We start from the raw sequence: 19,418 nt of genomic DNA, 5'->3' as shown, positions 1-19,418 counted from the left end.
CAAAAAAAAGAATTGAATACATAACATTTTCAGTGGCTTTGAAGTCACCATAATTAGACACAATCTTCATTCCACTAATATCACATTTGCATGAAATGCTAGTGTAATTTGTAAAAAGAAGGTGAATAGATTATTTGTACTTGGCCCTCTTGAGTTGATGATCTGGTGGTAGCACTATCCTCATTCTTAAGTCTCTGTCCTACAACAATATAGCATGAATGGAAATTAAACGACAATAGTAGTAGTATCAGTAGCAGTATGAGTAGTAGTAGCACAGAAAACAAGAAGTGAACTGGTTCAAGCATCAAATGTGTTAAGTTTGGCAGGCTGCTTTGTTCAATAACTTCTAATGCTACTTGCCGAACTGAATGAAAACTATAATTTGCTACAGAACGTGTCACAAAATATAATCAAGTGTATACCCATTTAGGCCATTTGAACTATGTTTTTATGTAATAAGCATGTGAAACAATAGTTAAATATAACTGTAATAGTAAATACACTTAACAAAGGTCTCTGTGAGCTGCCCAAGATAGTTTTGATTAGATTGTTTACAAGCCCCACTCAATCATTTTGCCTACTCAGAGTGCAATTTGCACAGTGAGACTGAGATTTTCATGCAAACATGACATACCATTCTTGAACTAGTGGGGAGAATCACGTGATTATGATATACTGTTGGGACTATGACACCCACTGAGCAAGGTAAAGAATGTTATTTATGGTAATGAATTCTGTGAATTCTTTCAGTTAATCTCGAAACCAGCTTGGTTTGTTGTATTGTATACATAGTGTACAATAAACCCACAAGTGGACTGAAGATCACTTACTCTGCTAATTTTCTTCTTCACGATGTTGTATAATAATTTAGAATAATTGAACGAATTTCACCACCTTCGTGGTGATTGTATATTCTACAATATACAATCATATAGCGTAAAGTTTGTTTTGCGTATCGAAAGACTTACATGTATGGTAGAACATACTTTCTGAATTGTTTAATATGGCATGGCAGTCAAAATTAGTAACGCGGCCTGACAGGTGTCAACTGCTGATATAGCACGTTCTGCTACCGACAGTACTGGGAGCACAGGTGGTAATGGCTACAAATATCAATAATAAAAGTTGGCAGAGTTTCTAAAAGTGGCCGAATTCCCCAGTGGTTTGTGAACATTCAGTAAATACCTGAAGTTAAAACCTATCACACAACTGCATGTGTCCAGAGCGAGGAATCTTTAAATTCATAATTTTCTCAACGCAGTTCGGACATTCACCCGTGACGAGTACGAACACCCCACTAATACAATAACGAAGTTACCTGAACGGTGATAAATCCGTCATAGACAGTTTTATCCTTGTTGAGAGGCAAAAACAGCGGGTTGTCTTTTACCAGTAAGTTCTCCATTAAACTTTATGTTGCGTTCTCCGTCCCACTTCAAGCTGCTAAACCAGGACGTTGCTTCCTAGCTAATGTTAGCAAACCTGTCACGATAAACTAGCGGGGACTTTAAGTAACTCAGTCTCCTAAACTAAAAAGTGAAGCTCAAGCTAACGCTGGTAAAACCAGAATCCACCGAAATGTCAGCTGGTTTTAGCTAAGATCAACAAGTGTAAGAATAAGTAGCAACATGGAGAGTGAAACATCTGCATCCCGCCATCTAAACCAAAACAGGCTACGTCACGCTGCTGCCTTCAATGACTTACAAAAACTATCGGAACCCCTAACTCCATACTTGTTGGTGTTACATTTAAATCTAATGACGTATACTACGATGAAATTGTGGTCAGTATTCATCCATTCATCTTCTATACAACGCTTAATCCTCATTAGGGTCGCGGAGGACTGGAGTCTATCCCAGTTGACTTAGGGTGAAGGCAGGTGGACAGGTCACCAGTCTATGTGTAGCCACACAATAAACTGGTGACCTGTCCACCTGCAGACAATCACACTCCCATTCACACTTACAGACAATTTGGAATTACCAATTAATCTCAGCATATCTTTAGACTGTTGGAGGAAGCCGGAGTAAAAACCCACTTTGTCTTTCTGGTGTTTGGTGTTGGGTACACAGAGTACAATGGGTTAATCAGAGCTTTCTTGTTGCAATTTACAACCTACTCCTACTTAACCCATGGGTCTCTGTATTCACACCTAATATCAAAATACATTTTCAAGATCTTATTATGTCGACTGTATTTACACATTGTTCCAATCTTAATGCAAATTGAGCAGTCAGTATGGAGCATATAGTGAAGCAAGTATGGGCCCAATACCAGTCTTCATTCATATGGACTCCTGAACTTTGAGTTGTGTTCCAGTTAAGTGCATTAGGGGTTAGAACTGTCCCATTATCAAATCATCAAATGTCCAACTGCTCTGATGCAGACTCTTCAGTGCTATTATGTGTCATTTCTATGAGTCAGCATAGTTCAATATGACCAATTTGTCTCAGTGGTCACAAACTCCCTGCAGCCAAAAAAGCTTTTTCCATATACACTGTATTGTAAAAGATATGTCTGTGAAACTTTTGACACAGCATCAACTGCAAACAAGCTATTTTTTATTTCTGTCTATTTTGAAGTTTTTAATTTTAACTCTGTGTTATAAAGTTTTTATTCAATGAAGGTTTCAGATTTGTAAAACCTCCCAAATGTTCCTGACACTGTTTCTACCATATCATTTGCCCATAATGGACTACTCTTTATATGTTCTCACCTGATCTGCTGTGAAGCCCTGTGATTGGTTAAAATCTCCCATCAAAAGCTTCTAAAGCCTGAAAACAAGAGGAGGTGTAGGTGTCCAGTGACACTTCTGAAAACTTGAATTAAACACACTTAAAGGTTAATTTAGAATTTTTGCTGATGCTGGTGGAAAAAAATGCCTACCCCAGCTTTAGTAACAGGTTTAAATTTGGTATTTGTCACGCATACAACTGCCTGCTGTAGTAGAAATGAGGGTGATAAGAGCAATGAGGCTGTACTGAAATGGGAAAGTTGTGGACCTTCAAGTCTAAAAATATCGAAGACAGTAAATGCAGAGATAGTGATAATTTTCTGTTCGCTCATCACCATGAGTAATATCAACAAAATGAGTTAGTGCAGCTTTGAGTTTTGCTTTTAGGGTTTGACATGCATATGAGTTGACCCCTATTTGAACTCAGTCTTGATTTGATCTTGAAATGCTCAGACTGAGTAAAGCCTCACTGTTGCGAGTTATCATGGTCTAGTTTGGACTAAAGACTATCTTTGCATGCATAACAACACAATTAATTCTATATGGTGCTTTAAAAAAGGGGAAAAGTCAAATGGGCACTCTGATTCTGGCTTATTGTCAGCTGCTAACTGAAATCCACTGATGTCCTGTCTTAAACAGCGTGCATAAAATTGCCTCAACATATGGCAAATGGAACTCTGGAGATATAGCAAATTCCTATTCTAATCCAATGAAAACATGATTACTACAAAAGCACTCTCCAACAATGCACACTTGTCCTTCACTTTCCTTTTGAGCCCATTTTCATTCGTAGAGCTGTGAGCAGAGAATAGGAATGTGTGATTATACTGTATAGAGCTGGTGAGGGGAGTGTGTCAAAGTGTGCATGCCACACAATGTGCCGGGAGAGATTGATGTTTTTGTCATCCACCTGCTTCAAAGCTGTAAAAGCCGGCTGATGCAAATAGAGAAGCCTAGCCAGGCAGGCTCACAAACAAAAGAGGGAGAACCTCACTGCTCCTCTTTGCACATCTGTTTTGGAGGAATATCTGAGGTTTCTGTTGTGACGCACACTGGGCTCAAATGAACACTGAATCTGAGTCTTGTGTCTGGGAGTGGGTAAGTGTTGAATGCCCTTTTTTGTTCTCTTTTGGAAATGGGAACAATTTAAGGCTTTTTTGTTGATTTTTTTTTAAAAATATGATGCATCGGCACAATTGCAGTGGGAGAAAGAAGCAGCAGCTCTCTTCCCTCCCTCTTTCTCTCTGTTTTTCTCTTTGGCTCGCTCTCTCCTTCTTGTCACAGAGAGTAAATCTGCAGGCGTGCAGCACGACCGGCTTTAATGGCATTCCAGTTGCAAAAAGGGCGTCAAAATGTAGCATCAGAGGATAGCAGAGGGGCAGATGCATATAGGCGGTGAGCTCTCTGTTGTCTTCTGTCTCTGTCTGCTTCTCCTTCCCTCTCTCTCTTTCTCTCTGTCTGTCTGACCGCTCTCCCTTCCGCTGCCTCCAGCGCCGGGCTCCGTCTGGGAGAGGAATGATCTATGGTGCTTTGTTTATCACTGGCCATGGTCACTTCTCTGGAACGCAATTGGCTGGAACTACACCGTGTGGGTCCTGCACCCTGCGTGTCTCTTTCTCTCCCTCTCTCTCTCTCTTTCTCTCTCTCTCTCCCTCTTTGAAGCAAGACATGAGCAGGGGTGCCTTGTCCGACGTGCCTTTTTATCTCTCGTTCTTTTATTTTTTTCTTCATGGCGTTTTGCATGTATCTGAATGATAATGGGACATATTGTTCCCTGGACCGCTGATTGATTGAATGGCTTGACAGGAAAATGTGTTGACGACATTCAGGAATTTGTGCATGCCCAGTTTTAGATTATCTCGTGTTTTGTCGTTTTTGAGCACCATTTTGAATATGTACCGAGTCTTTTTTTCAATGTTTTATCTGAATAGCATATTGCATGATTTCTAAGCACAGTGGGAGGGTTTGCAGCTTTCATTTTCACTCCTGTCTGAAGACATTTCCATGTCAAATTTTGGTGCTCTCCGTAGACAAAGCATTCTGATATTTTATTATTTGTAATATGTCAGCACATTTCTATAAAGAATTAATACACATACTTGCAACAAAACATGTATTCTCAGTTCTATCAAAGTGTTAGATGTTGGTCACTAAAAAGTCTAATTTCTTATTTTCCTACAGTAAAATTTAGATAGTTTTTGCTTCATCAGGGTTTTACTTTTTTAATTTCAGGACCAATTTAAACTTCAGTTTTAAAGCACCTGTGATGCATTTATTCATGTGCATATTTTACTGGATTTTGAAACCATTAACGTGCTTATAACCCGGGCCGCAGATGCACTGACTTGACAACATTTTTCTGCATATACGCTGATTCTCCCTTTATGTAGCACAACTGGTGTATAAAATGAGTGAAGTAGCCACCAACTGTCACTTTTCTTTCTGAAGTGTCTTTAAGGAGTGTGTGTGTGTGTGTGTGTGTGTGTGTGTGTGTGTGTGTGTGTGTGTGTGTGTACGTGTGTGTGTATTGTGTGTGTGTGTGTGTGTGTGTGTGTGTGTGTGTGTGTGTGTGTGTGTGTGTGTGTGTGTGTGTTTGTGTATTTCCAGATAAGTGGGAGTGTGGCGTGTGAAGTCTTAGTCTGTGGATTACAGGCCTCACAGATAGGCTTGTATCCAGACTGCTGTCTGACATGAGTTGATGGAATTACAGGAGGCGGGTGTTTGTCCTGCCCCTCCACCACTGCTCAATGAGTGGAGGAGACACTAGGTATAATTTGGGGTCACCTTATGTGTTTTTGTCTGTGTGAGCAAGTGTGTGTGTGTGCTCACTTTTTTATATTTAGACTGTGAACAACAGATATTTTATGCAACTGTATGGGCAAAATCTAATTACTCTTGACTTCATAAATTGTAGGTGTAAAAACTACATGAAATAATGGGCAAAAAAGAGTACATTTTTACTTTTTTCATTATAGATTTTTTTCTTGTGTTAAATACAGTTTCACATTTTTTCTTTACATTTTACAGACTAACGTCAAAGCAACAGAAAATGAATTTGTAGCTATACTAACATTAATTGCATCAGTTGTTCAGTCACTCATAATGTAAAGGGCAAATATTTGTTTCCATCCTCTCGAAGGTGAAGATTTGCTGCTTCTTGTGTGTAGTATTTCGTTGAATTAAATATGTTTGGGTTTTGGACAGTTAGACAAAACAAGACGGATAACATCAAATGAATGAAAATATGATTTATTAATCTCAAAGGAAATTGCGATATCCACCATCGCATTACAATACAATACAATAAGGCATATGTGAAAATAAAGTCACTCACAGGAGAGATATGACACATTCACATTTATAAACTAATACCAGTCAAAAAAAGCAGCAGAAAGTTGGTCACAGCCCTAAGTTACAGATTATTTTTCTTGTCAGATATGAGATATGAGAATGATAAGGCTTTCCACTCTAATTATTATTATCGAAGATTTAGGGAAAGGCCATTGATACCTCTATGTATGTCTCTTCATCTAATTTGTGTGTATTGTTGTGTTAATTTGGCTTCCTTGTGAGGGAAAGCACAGTCTGTAGAGGCCTACACCAAGATCAATAAATGCGGTAGAGTTTGCTGAGAAAAAGTGTGCTTTGCTAGACTTCGGTGTACTTTCGATGAATCAGTGATAACTGTATCTGTTGATACCATCCAGATAATTTCATGATCTAAGCCGGACAGACACCAAATGCAAAGACACAGATGCAAAGCAAGTCCACTTGAGCTGATTAGTGTGTGAAGTGTGCTTGTTAGGCACACTGTGAAGTGTGCTTGTTATATATCCTGCCCTCACGCTTGATTACTGCCACCGCTTTACTACCAACGGCTGTGCACAGAGACACTGGTGGGATCTGATGTGTCCAGTAACTAATGGAAATCGGGAAATATTAGCAGCTCCTGTTTTGAAAATAAGATAGTTAAAGAAACATTAGATGAAATTAGATGAATTCACAGCAATCTGCATCTTTGATGTTGTGCAATAATGTGACTCTCTGACTTGCCTTAACAATCTAAATTATATTAAATTAAGTTGTCCTCCACTAATCTTATATATTACCCAAAAGAATCTGCTATCTCGTTTAACTTCGTCCTCTTTTTTAATATCTTTTCTCTTTTCCCTACTCTCTTTTGTGCTTGGCAAAGCTTTGAATGTTATTCTATATGCTGTATTATTGGAAAGGCATTTCAACAAGAATCCCTCCGTAATTGTGCAAGTGAATCTAATACTGGTTTGAAATACAATGTGAAAATTTTGGGGGAGGGTGAAATAGCCTGCTGTGATTCTCCATCTGTCCTGTGCAGTATTGGAATGGACCATACTTCTTTACCATGCCGGCCCAGAATAAAGCTTCACTATAAAGGATCAATTCTTTTATTATTGAAGTCAGTCTCCGTAGTGCAGGCTAATACATTCTACATTGATCCCCACCCACCCCCACTCCCCTTCCTCCCCTTCACCCAACCCTCTCCCCAAAAACCTTTATTGCCATTCCTTCCAGTGAGGCTCGCATTTAAAAAGAAATGTTCGGCCGAATAAAGATTTTACAAAGTGACTGGAGGACAAATAAGCCCATAAACTGGGGTATTCACATTTTAGTGAGAAGGAAAGACAGGGGAGAATAAGGAGTCGGAGTTGCCAGCAGGCGTTTTGAATATCATTACCAGCTTTGCAGGGAGAAATTGAAATCATAAGCATAGGGAAAGTACCCGGTAATTAAAACTGTCTCGCTGCGCCAAGGCTTTGATACCTGCTCAAGAAAGTATATGCGAGTGTGTTTCTTGCCTGGATGTAGACATTGTGGCTGCACAAATTTCAGTGAGGTTTGACATAAAGCAGAGGATGTGAAAGTGTGTTTTGCACTTTCTTTTTCTCTGTCAGAAGGATGTCTGTTGTTGACATGCTGCATGTGTGTGTGTGTGTGTGTGTGTGTGTGTGTGTGTGTGTGTGTGTGTATGTTTCATGGTTGTGGTTGTGGCTCTATCTCTTACTCCTATGGACATTAATGTGACTAGACCTGTCTGTAGGTGATGTTTGCCATGAGTGCTTGGACTGAGTGGGAGTAACATGTGTTTAAATGCATTAATCATTCCACCACTTTCTGAAATGACATGCATCGGCATTGTTTTGATCCAGATTGGAATTGTAGTCACAGAGAAAAAGAACACATGCTTCCATCATATTTTAACTGAATGTGTCTTCAGATTGTGGCCTGTGCAGGAGCCACAAACAGCTTGACGTGTCTGTATCAAAATCAAACCCTGAAGCATGTGTGCCAGACCCTTATTGAACAAATTTGGGCCAGTGAAGCCAGCAGTTGAGGACATTAATGATCTGGACCCACCGGGGTCTGGTGCTCCGCGCCCACAGGCTATCCGCTCGATCCTCAATCAATAGCTTTTTATTAAAATTGTTTGTGAGGCAACACAAATCCATATTGTTTTGCCTCAGACAGGGGCGCCCATGTGAAATATGTCGGACATATTTATATATTTTTTTCCAGATGAATGCATAAAATGATTGGTTGACATGCATGAGAAAAAAACAGAGAGCCAGTGGTTTAGGATTATTGGAATATCCATTTCAACATTGATTTTCATAAGAGATGCATTTGTGATTATCTTATTTTCTCTTCCCTCAACAGGGTTGAATTACATATCATATTATCCCTGGTATTAAGGCAAAATTAATAACACAAGTAATTATAATACTTATGTCTAATGATATGCTGCGAGGGCCTTATTGATTCAGTTGAGATGCATCTAGGGGAAATGGCTTGGAGCTTTGCCTGACGACAGCCGCTGCCAGTGTGCTTTGCTCAGTGTGGAGTGGCAAAATGAGATCAACAGCAGAACGCAAGTCTCAATCCACCATCCACATCCAGCTTCACTTTATATTTAAAATCCAATGTGTGGTCAGTGATGGAGCTGTGCAATCTGTTCACACATTCTTCTCATACTCTTTGATGCTAGTTAGTCTGGGCACCGATTGGATGTGAACTTTAGAACACTATGTCCCTCTGCGTTGCAATATTTAATTTCGTTTTTCATTCTGAATCATCTGAAGGTGAACAAGACAAGACAGTCATCATTTTTTTGTGTTTTTTTTGCAACACTGCAGTGACAAAACACACAAAAATGAATCTAACAATGAATTCAACAGGATCTTTTTTTAAGCACTTTGGTGGAAAAAAATTACATGTATGAGTACAGTTGGGGACTTCTGCTGTTGCTAAAAAGCCACATATGAATCTCACACTGACACTTGTTCCTAATTTCCTGCATGTATACCTATATAGATATGTAGAAATCAAAACTGATATGGTTAACATTCTCACAATGTTCTATTAATTTTGGCTACCAGACTTGGGAGGCTTTTAAATAGGAATTTTGCTTTCCACCTGGAACAGTGAAATGACTTGAAATGATCTGAGACAATTACTCTAAGTCTGGATAATGGCATTCATGGTCTTGTCTAAGATTTAATGCTTTTAAAAAAAACTTTTAGACCACCTCTGAAATAATTCTACTCATAATTCATACTCCTCTGTAACATTTGGCACTTATCTTAACCTGTTTTTTGTCTATTTTATACTGTTGTCTTTGACAGATCTTTCTTTATGAAGATATATTAGTCACAATTTACCTAGTTGAGTAGAGAAAAAAAAAGAAGAAACTGAGAAAATTAGCCATGTCAAACTGTGCGTTGATTTCCCAGTGTGGCAGAAAGCAAGCTAACCAGTGAAACAATACACACCATTCCGTTAGTACTAATTCTGTTCAAAATATACAAGCTTGTAGATGATTCATAGTTGAGATAGGAAATGTGGAGTTGGTAGGTGTGAGAATCTGAAGCACATGGTAATCATGTGGGGTAAACAAATAATTTTCACGATACTTTGCAGCTTACAATTTTCTTTGGTTCATTTTTAAAAATATGATGATAAAAAAATGCTGCTGCCTTGTCTTAAGATATATTCCTTAAGTATCAGTCTCAGCAGTCCTTCAAAAAGCACAGTTTGCAATATTTTTCGTCATCACTGGACAGGCAGAGTTGAGGTGAGAGGACAGTGGGCTGCAATTGCAAATGTTCACCAAAAGAGGGCAACATGATGTCAGAATTCTCCCCCCCACCCCTCCACCTCCAGCACCACCACCATTACTATCGCTACCTTCTTCCATAGCCCAGTGCAAGGCAGTGAACAGGGTAGTCATGGGATGGGGAGCATGTGTGTGTGTGCGTGTGTGTGTGTGTGTGTGTGTGTGTGGGTGTGTGTGTTGGATGATGTTGGAGGGGGGGCGGTTGTAGGTGCTGGGTTAAAAGTGTAAGTAACAATAATTTACATTTATGTCTGGAATGGCTTCCCCTGCGCCGTCACGCAGCAGTTCAAAGCTCTTCTCCATTCTCCTGGCAGCAAAGACAGCCGTCTTGTCATGCAGGCACCAGATAGCTCAGCAGAGTGGATGAAGTTCTTCACAGTCAAGGTGTCATTATGGAAGACCTTGCCTCTGTGCGGCGGCCCGCTTTAAAATACAAAAGGGGACGGTGTGATGGTGGCGATGTGTTCTGGGGGGAAATTAAATATGACACTCTCCCTTCTTTTTACTCTTTGTCCTCACTTCAGACCCTAAATATGGTTTGGGGCCTCAGCCAAGGATGTACACATGCAGAACAACCTCATGATGCTGAGCTGATTTAGGCATTTGTATTATGATTTGTCAGATTTGCATTCTGTCTCTTACTTAGCAACCATTTCCCATCCTATTCCTTCCCCCTTTGATGAGGTAAAGTGCAGTGGCTGACGTTTATTGAAAATGGCACAAAAGAGCAGTAATAGATCACACGCTAACTGACACCTTTTGCCATCCCTTGTTTTGGGGCTGTAAAAATCCCACAGCCCATTTGTTCTATGATGTGACAGCATTGATGATAGGATGACAGATGTCTTACCAGACCACCCCTCAGTGCCAACAACCACTACCCACCCAACCTCTTCCTAACCCGCACACAAGCGCTGAGATAGTTTGCCCCCGTTTGGCTGGGAGTCGACCGCAGAACACAGCTGCATTGCTCCAATATGGTGGAGCGTCCCCCCCTCCTGGAAGGCTTCCCCTCCTCTCTTCCCCTCTAGAGGAGAGAGTGATAGGCCTCTTTGGCACAGCGCTGCCTCTTTGTTCCCTGCCAGGTTGGCTGCAGGAGGCAGGGTCAGCTGTAATTCTTGTTCAGGCCAGTAGAGGACGACGTGCCCTGCACGGCAGCAGAGGTACAAGGCCTGCAGGAGCTGTGACTTATTCTTTTTATTAAATCCACCTGCTATATCTAACACTAATGTTTGTTAGCAGTTATTAATAGGAGCAAGGTCTGATTGCATGTTTTATAATTGGTTTTACATGCAGTCACACTGTAGAGGTAACACATACCACTGAAGTACTGCCTGTAGAATTCAATTACATCTGACATGATGCAGAGATCTAGATGTGAAATGAACAAATAATCGATCAGTCAATGAAATGAAAATGTATGTATGACTCTTGTGATAGTTGATTAATTGTTTATAAGGGAAGGTTGCACGTCGATACACTGGAACAGCAGAAAAAGCTGCACTTGTCCCTGTTTCAGTATTACCACTCTGGAGTCCTGGAGCAAGGCCTTTCACCCTAACTGCTCCAGGCTGTGGCTGGACTGGGAATCTTTAAAGTGAGTGTAGTCAGAGCGATCCTGCAGAGATGAGCTTGCCTCTAAAGTACTGTGTTTACATATAATATGAAGAATTTGTTATTATTGTCCAGGTTTGTGAACAGATCAACATCTCAGTCACAGAACAGAAAGTTCAGAAACCGGGATAAGGTGTCTTCATGTTAAAGTATGCTGATGGCAAATTAGGATTCCTCATAGCAAGACACTGTAAACATCTTGACCAGTGAACCGGTGAAAGTTTAAATTTTCTTTAGGAATTGCTGCTCTTTACTTTTTTACATGATTAAAATTAATTATATTTGGATTTCTAACACTTGATTAAATAAAACAAGTCATTTGAAGATGTGATCTTGGTCTTAGAGGAAGTGGGAGCAGAGCATTTTTTTCAGTATTTTATCTGCATTGTTTTACAGTTTAAAAAAAATTAATCTACTTAGTTTACTTCGGACTTCATTTGCAGCCTGACAAAGATCACTTTTATTTTGTGTGTGCATGTCAGTGAAGGTCACAGAGCACATGGCTTAAACATGCCACTTTTATCTGTCATTGTGATTCTCTGATATTTCAATTTGTTGCTCAGGAAAAAAACAAGACGAAGCAAAATGGGCTTATATGCGAACCTGGGCCAGGTCTCAACCTGACACTCCTTTGACCTCCCAGACTGTCTCAGACATATCTCTGCATCTCTGCATCTCTCTGTTCCATCTTCATCTTTTGCTGTTATATTCCTAATCCCACGCACACAGGCAACAGCAGGTGCGTTTAGACACACTCTATGTAAAACAAACTCGTTCTTATCGTACGAATGCTTGAAACAAACAAACTCATTAGAAATACACATCCAGCTCCCTTTTTGTTCTTTGTGATATTTTATCTAGGCTAATGTGGTATGGATATTCAGACTTCTGCTGAAGTCGTCATTTTGCTTCTCTACCATACAACGCTATGTGTGTGCATATTTATTATTACTGCCTTTTTTCCTTCTTGCCAGGTTTTTGTAGAACATTTAGCTAATTGATTATCACATGCCTTGGCCTTATCAGCAAACCGTTATTTTGTAAATGAATATTCAGGAGAGATTTCTCCTCTCTTTGCCTTTGTAGTACATTATTTGTGGACAAAATATGCAAACATTGAGAAAGGCAGCTTGCTTTTCTGCCTCACTGCCTAATTACATTTTGCGCTTGCACCTATACAGAGACACGGCGTGTATTTATAGCAGAGGAGAATGAATTCACACACTCCCCCGGCTGCAATCGTATGCCAGGCATCTGCTTATGAAGTGGCTCTTTCTCTGGGATGGTTCTGCTACTGCCCCCTTCTCCTCCCCCCATCTTTCTACAAGACGAAAAGAGAGATCGAGCTTGGGAAAAAGAGAAAGAAAAGAGAAAAAGGAGCTTAATCGCTCCTGTCTGTTTCATACACGCACACACACAGCCCTCCTCCCTTACCACCACAAACCCCTTAAAAATCCACCGCCTGGCTCATCTTCTGTGTGATCAATTTGACTTGTTTATGTTTATGCGCCATCGTTGTTGTCGCCGTCGCCATCTTTGTGAGGAGCCCTTGTCGGGGGAGAAAAAATGGATTGGTGGCACTGACGGTGAGGAAGAGAGGGAAAGAAAAGGAAGGAAGGATGGACTGACAGGTGGAGAAGGTGGGAACAGGGGGATCAAAGAGTGAGGGATGGAGTGACAGAGGGGATTTGACAGACAGAAAGCAAGAGAGAGGATGGAGAGTGGGGCTGTTTATCTGTGACATCCCTTGTCATCATATACAGTATATAGATGCCTTTTGAAGTTTGCGGTGTGTTCGTGCGCTTGGTAATGCACCGTGCACTCACGCACTAGATTGACTCAAAAAAACCAGAGCACCTTACTGCGCCCAGTTAGGCTGCGGCGGCTAATCGTGCTTGGCAGAACGTACTCTGCTTTAATTTTAGCCATAATGACGATGAGAGGGGCGAAATGATACTTTAAAGAGCAGAGGAGAGCAGAGGCAAAAAAGAGGGGAATGAAAAGAGTGAAAAAAGGACAGAGAGAAGAGAGAGAGAGAGAAGCTGTGAAGGTGATTAGTTGTACTGGCGGATCTTGGCGGTGGAGGAGGTTGGAACACTAATCCTTGCTTTGGTTGGAGACATTTTCGCGCAGTAGGTCCCTTCTTTCCGCCCCCTCTCAATTTTAAGCCCCGTGTCAAGCTCAAGCCCTTCTTTTCCAGCGCTCACTTGCTCTCATTTCCTCTGCCTTCTGGCAAGCCCTGCTATTTATAAGAAAAATCATTTTTCTTTTTCTCTCCCTCTCCCTCTCTCTTTCTCCTTTAATTCTTTCCTGGCGTGTTTGATTTTCTGCCCTGCTTAGAGAAGGTGCCCAGATGAGTGGCAGCCAGCCAGGGCTCGTCTCTTCTCGGCTCTTCCTCCCTCTCCTCCCGTTCCTCCTCTTCCTCTATCTTTCCTCACATGTGGCTTTTAACAGGGGCCGCCGTAAACACACATACACATGTGAAATTTACATTGAAAAACAGTAGCCAGCAGCTGCTGTTGTATATTGATGACTAGCTCACGTTCGAAGCGTTTCTGCCATTTTGCATAACCAGTGTAGCGATGTGAATTGGCCCTCTGCCCAGACAATAAGCCATAGATTTTACAGTATGACATCATTTATCCAGTGCATTATTTGATTGTTTTGGCTGGTTTCTAATTTGATGGATCTCACTGTTGTCTCTTAAAATCATCAGCATCACTTCTTCTGCTTAATCTGTCCAGCTAAAAAGGAGGGAAATATATGTATTTAGCCCACTACTCCTGCCACTACTACTTTTTAAAGCTTTTTTTACGGCTGCAACTGCCTTAAATGTACATATTGAGCTGTGTTAATCAGGACAAAATAGCATATACTGTGGCTTTGGTCGGCCTTGCTGCACATAAAGAAAACTGCACTTTTCACATTTACATTCATGCCAAACACTCCAGGGCCTGTCAATGCTCGGGGCCAGATATCATCCAAACTGCCATTGATTTGTTTGTCCTTTGGCCCTTTTCCATGTTTTGGGAAATGAATCATGGCTTTTTTTGTTGTTGTTGTTCGTCTTGGCATCATCTGTTTAATCCATACACTCCTCGTTTTCCATAAATAACAGGGAAGAACTCGGCTTGGACTGGCTTGTAACGCTGAGTGCTTTTGTTCTCAAAAGGATGACAGCAGCGCTCAAAGTGCTTCTCGCACACATATGCGCACGTGCACGTGCACACATGCACGCACGCAAACACACACACACACACACACACAACCTTAACTACTCATTTAGAGGTAGATTAATTTAGAGGGAGCACCAAAAAGATACGTGCCTGTTTCTGAGAGGCTACAAGTTCAAATTTCACGATGTATGCTTGGCAATAACAGAGCGCACACATACACACATGAGCGTTTGAATGATTTAAGTAACTTATCAGCTGTTGAATAACACAGTTTAAAAGGTTCAAGTTACCCAGTATGTCTTATTGTATTTATAACCTTTCTGCCCCTCTCCATTTCCTTTTCCTTTTCTCTATCTTTCTCTTGCAACAGTGGGCAAAATTAATTTCCCTGACCTTTGCATGGCCTGAACAGCATGGGGTCAAATTCCAACGTTCATCATGCTACTATTTTATTCTATTATAAAATATATGCAAGTGGATAACGAGAGCTCGGGGATTTTAAGTATAGATTTTTATTTCATGATATTGGAGATAAAACAGAGAAACTAATTAAAGAAGAATAAACATCCACCTGGTAAGATGGGCAGTTTCGAAAGGGACATGGCTTAAGTGGTTGCGTGTGTGTAGGGGGGATGAGAGATACATCATTAGATGAACATATGGAGCTCATGCAATGTGGAGATTGTCTTTAAACAATCTCAAGATCTTTGTCTATCTGTGTATGTGCTTCAATTTAAATACACAAAAAAAATCTCATTACTGGCAGGCTTTGAGGGAGTTTCAGTGGAAGATTTTCAGTGTTGCTCTGTAATCTTTTTTTAAAAAAATTTCAACCTCGCTGCTATATATCAGCCTCAAACTTAAACTTCTCCTTGTAGTTTCAATGGAGGGGGTTGGGGCCTTGTGTGCATTTCTAGAGGTTGGTTTATACGCTAATGCATACCAAGGCAATTGTGCCAGGTGTGTGCCTTGGATGTAAGCACTGTGTAAGCACGATAATTGTGCCACTTAGCAAGTCCAAGCTGTGTGGATTTACCTCCAAATAACCTTCCCCAGCCATGGAATCTGTGGCCAACAGCTGCCACATAGCAGTGTCAGGACTCAGAGCTCTGTATTTAATGTACTGGAAGTCGGGAAGATCAAATCTTGCAATGTTTAAGCTTACAGATAAAAGAAGATATTAGACCTTTGAATGACTGTGTACATGGTGTTTTTTGAGGCAGAGCTGCTTTAAAGGAAGAATAATCTAATTGAATTGCTTAATTGTAGTGGTGCCAGCTAGAAAATAAGCTAATTTATAAGACAGTGGTATTTATTTAGCTAGCTAGCTAGCTTTTCATTGCTAGTCTTTGTTGTTTTTCTACAACATCAGCAGTTAAATTGTGGAGCTCAAACTGCAAAGTAAGCTAGCGAACACGCCATGACATGACTATAAAGACAATAACATTAATATTCTATTTACTTTAACAGCTAGCTGACCATTTCTATTAAGTTAAATAGATAGCTTATCATTGCTAGTTATAGTCCTCCTATAGCTTTTGTGGAGCCCAAGTTAAAAAGGTAGCCAATACATAACTTCTTCCTCTTTTGTTATTGTTCAGCAGGTTAAGCTCTGTTTTTTTTTCAACTACAGTGATTTTTCTGTTTTTTTTAATGATGCACTGACTGTCTGGCACTTTTAAATTTCGTTGTACTGGCTACAATGACAATAAAGGACTATTCTATATTCTTTATTTTTATTTGATAGTCTCATGCTAGCGTTAGAACATAGCTTTAAGACATCCAGGCTCCATCTAACTCGGCATATTATTGCTCTTTTTTAAACTGGTAGTTAAAATGTGGAAAGTCAATATAGATAGCCCTGAATGGCAGAAAAGCAAATACAGTGACAATGACACTTTTTTTTTTCTATTTTCATTCTGGACAGGCAGTTAATCAAGCTTGTCTTAAACTTGGAATGCTGACCAGGACAACTAGTTAATATGATAATGTAGCTTTTTTTTTTTTTTTTTTTTTTTTTCACTTGAACACCAAAAACAAAACAAACAAAAAAGGGTCAGTTTATATGTGTTTGACTAAGCTGTGGAATTATTTACACAATTTTGTTCATCATTTTTATCAGTTAACAACATTTTACTCCCCTTTAGGTGTAGGAATGTGGAAATTATTGAGGTGAGGTCTGAAGGGGGTCAGGAAATATGAAATGCTAGACTTTACGAGAAGATGCAAACCAGTTAACATTTTTCTATGCTGTGGGTGTAAAAATGAAAATGAGCACGCACAAAATCCTCGTAAATATATGTCATTGCACTAAAAAGCTATAATATAATATGATAATGCCATCATGGTACGGCAATCAGATGCCCGCTTGTATTGGTGAATCTGATGGAAATATCTGTAAAATCCAAAAATAAATCTGTCAGTGGCACAAACTGCATTGTATATAAGGACTACATCTTAAAAAATCAACAAAAAAACAGGAGTTGTTGTTCTGCTCTGCAACTTCACAGTACAAAATAATATGTGATGGCTGTAGCAGAGCACCTCATTGAACTTATAGCACACATATGTTTAAGCAGAATTCATTTTTACTTCACTAAGCATTTTCAATTGGGGGATTTCAAAATTTCTTTTAAAAATGTATAGACATTACATTTAGGTTGACATGCATGATCATACAAGTTAGAAAATCAATCCTTAAACTGTGATGGATGCTCAGCAATAATTTCATATTTGTATTTATTTTCATAAATATTTGGCTAACCTGTGAGTTTGTTTATCACCTTTATGATTATTTGGCTGCTTGTGATTTTTGCTCCTGTACTTTCTAAACAATGTGGATGTGTTCCCAGATGTCAGTATTTAACTTTGTAAGTAAACTGTTATTATAACTCATTGGAGTAATTGCTAAAACTAAGAGAGGACAACATAAGAAGAAAATAAACAATTGATTTGAATTATTCTTTGTATTACAAAATTGGATATCAATTTAAAAAATTGTGATTAAGTAATTTTGAACTTTAAATCATGTTTGCATAAATAGTCTGATTTACAAATATAATTGTCGCACCGAAATTCACATTAGTTGCCATATATAGATAATTACATTCACTATATTGTTTTGACTCAAATTCACACACTGATACATCAGAGCTAGCAAAGAAGGTAGTCAAAGATTACGTTCACAATGCAAGTGTTAGTGTACAATTCAGATTTATTGCTCAGATCCTTTTTTATTTGGCTGATCCCATTTTTTTTTATCTAGGCAATATCAGAGCACAGTGTGGTCAGGGTCCTGAACTAACCTGCAAAATATTATGTCATGCATCATGCTTTTGTGTGGAAATAAACGCTGATGTGACTGAAGTCAGATTTCACAGTTTAATTTTTAAGTTGATGTACAGTGGAGGCCCTGATGTTCCCACCAGTGCAGAACTGTGACAAATATGGATCTGGGTGATACATGGGTTCTGATATGACTGTTCAGACTGAGGTGACAAAATCCGATGTGTGATTCACAATATGCATACGGAAGTTAACTGAGTCAGAATTAGAAGAACAGATTTCATGTGTTTTGTGCTGTTTACTGAGTGGTGAAAAAATTAGTGCTGTCAAATGATTAAAAATTTTAATCAGATTAATCACAGGGCTGCTGTGGCTTAATTTCGATTAATCACAATTAAATATCATTCATTTTTAATCTAAATTAATCGTATTTCATTTTGCATGCACAAACAGACTCAAGAAAGAAGAGAATATATATGCACTGAAGGTGTTTTTTAAACACCTTTAAAGGTTCATGCTGGAATCCCTGATTAATGCATGCTTCACATTAATGTGGTATTTTAAGCTGGAAGTGCTTTGGCGAAAAGAAAACGCCTTCCTGCTGTTCTGTCTTGAGGTTTTTTGTATTCAAATTTCCTACCGAGAGGGCCAACGTGCTGTTTGATAGGGTTAAGGTTCGGGATTTTTTGAAGCCGATTCCAATATTTGGCAGAAAGAAATTCTGATTACTGATTAATTGTGGTCGAATAATTTTTAAAAAATGTATAATGAATAAAATAACTTCTTTTTTGGTCCCTTAATGCTTACAACAATGAAGATATGAATTACAGGCAGAATATTTAATAGTTTTATAATACTTTGTCCTTCAGTATTTGTTTAATTTTACAACAGAAAGGAATTTTCAAGTACAAAAACAAGCAACAAAACTTTAAACCTCTGGGAAATTATATGACCTTAAAAAAAGAGTCAGTCTGTAAGTGTGCTATGCAGTGCATCTGGTCTTGTACTTCTTGTTGCTGCAAATTAGAAGTAGGGTATATATTTGCATATATGCTGTATATAAGCATCCAGAGATGCCTTTCTCAGATATAAAACATATCATCTTTGACAGAGTTGCATTTTAAATATATAATGGTCACAAATAGTCCGTCACTAATATTCCTCTATAACAATATGGAATTGCTGTTACAGCCTGGGTCATGTTCTAGTATTTTCTGACAAAGTAAATCTAAGAATGATATCATGACACTTGCTGAAGACCGACAGTAATGTTCAGCATTTTAACATTAAATTTCTCCTGAATCGGGAGACATGTTGAGTCACTGTTAATTTCACAACATTGTTTTAAACTTACTGTCGACTCAGCCCACTTCGGTAATATTGCCTGGTTGTAGCTCACTCCTGTAGTTACTGAGAAGATAGCAGTGAGGACTGAGGACTAAATGGAATCAAATGACTC

The 19,418-nt window shown here is 39.3% G+C and overlaps 2 protein-coding genes across 46 annotated transcripts in view; one reads left to right on the top strand and one right to left on the bottom strand.

Annotated features, from left to right (window-relative positions):
* fancl (FA complementation group L) overlaps nucleotides 1–1,649 on the bottom strand; it is a 40,241-nt gene extending 38,592 nt beyond the window's left edge. Inside the window, exons 1-2 of one of the 2 annotated variants that reach the window (XM_022206813.2) lie at nucleotides 1,319–1,649; nucleotides 141–199 (exon numbers count right to left, since the gene is read on the bottom strand). In XM_022206813.2, coding sequence (XP_022062505.1) covers nucleotides 141–199; nucleotides 1,319–1,405 — 146 coding nt within the window. In that variant the 5' untranslated portion in view covers nucleotides 1,406–1,649. The remainder of the gene's footprint in view (nucleotides 1–140; nucleotides 200–1,318) is intronic. The other variant, XM_051959658.1, reaches the window with a different exon arrangement.
* Nucleotides 1,650–3,535: 1,886 nt separating this feature from the next.
* The window catches only part of LOC110961245 (uncharacterized), a 557,011-nt gene continuing 541,128 nt past the window's right edge, over nucleotides 3,536–19,418 (top strand). For 14 of the 44 annotated variants that reach the window (XM_051959616.1, XM_051959620.1, XM_051959622.1 and 11 more), the window contains exon 1: nucleotides 3,901–4,129. The gene's annotated coding sequence lies outside the window, so the exon portion shown is untranslated. Of the gene's footprint in view, nucleotides 3,833–3,893; nucleotides 4,130–19,418 lie in introns of those variants that run through there. The other 30 variants (XM_051959631.1, XM_051959630.1, XM_051959621.1 and 27 more) reach the window with 19 other exon arrangements.

This window comes from Acanthochromis polyacanthus, chromosome 15 (genome assembly GCF_021347895.1).
Source record: "Acanthochromis polyacanthus isolate Apoly-LR-REF ecotype Palm Island chromosome 15, KAUST_Apoly_ChrSc, whole genome shotgun sequence".
NCBI classification, from domain to species: domain Eukaryota; kingdom Metazoa; phylum Chordata; class Actinopteri; family Pomacentridae; genus Acanthochromis; species Acanthochromis polyacanthus.
This window is presented reverse-complemented; position numbering and strand designations above follow the sequence as displayed.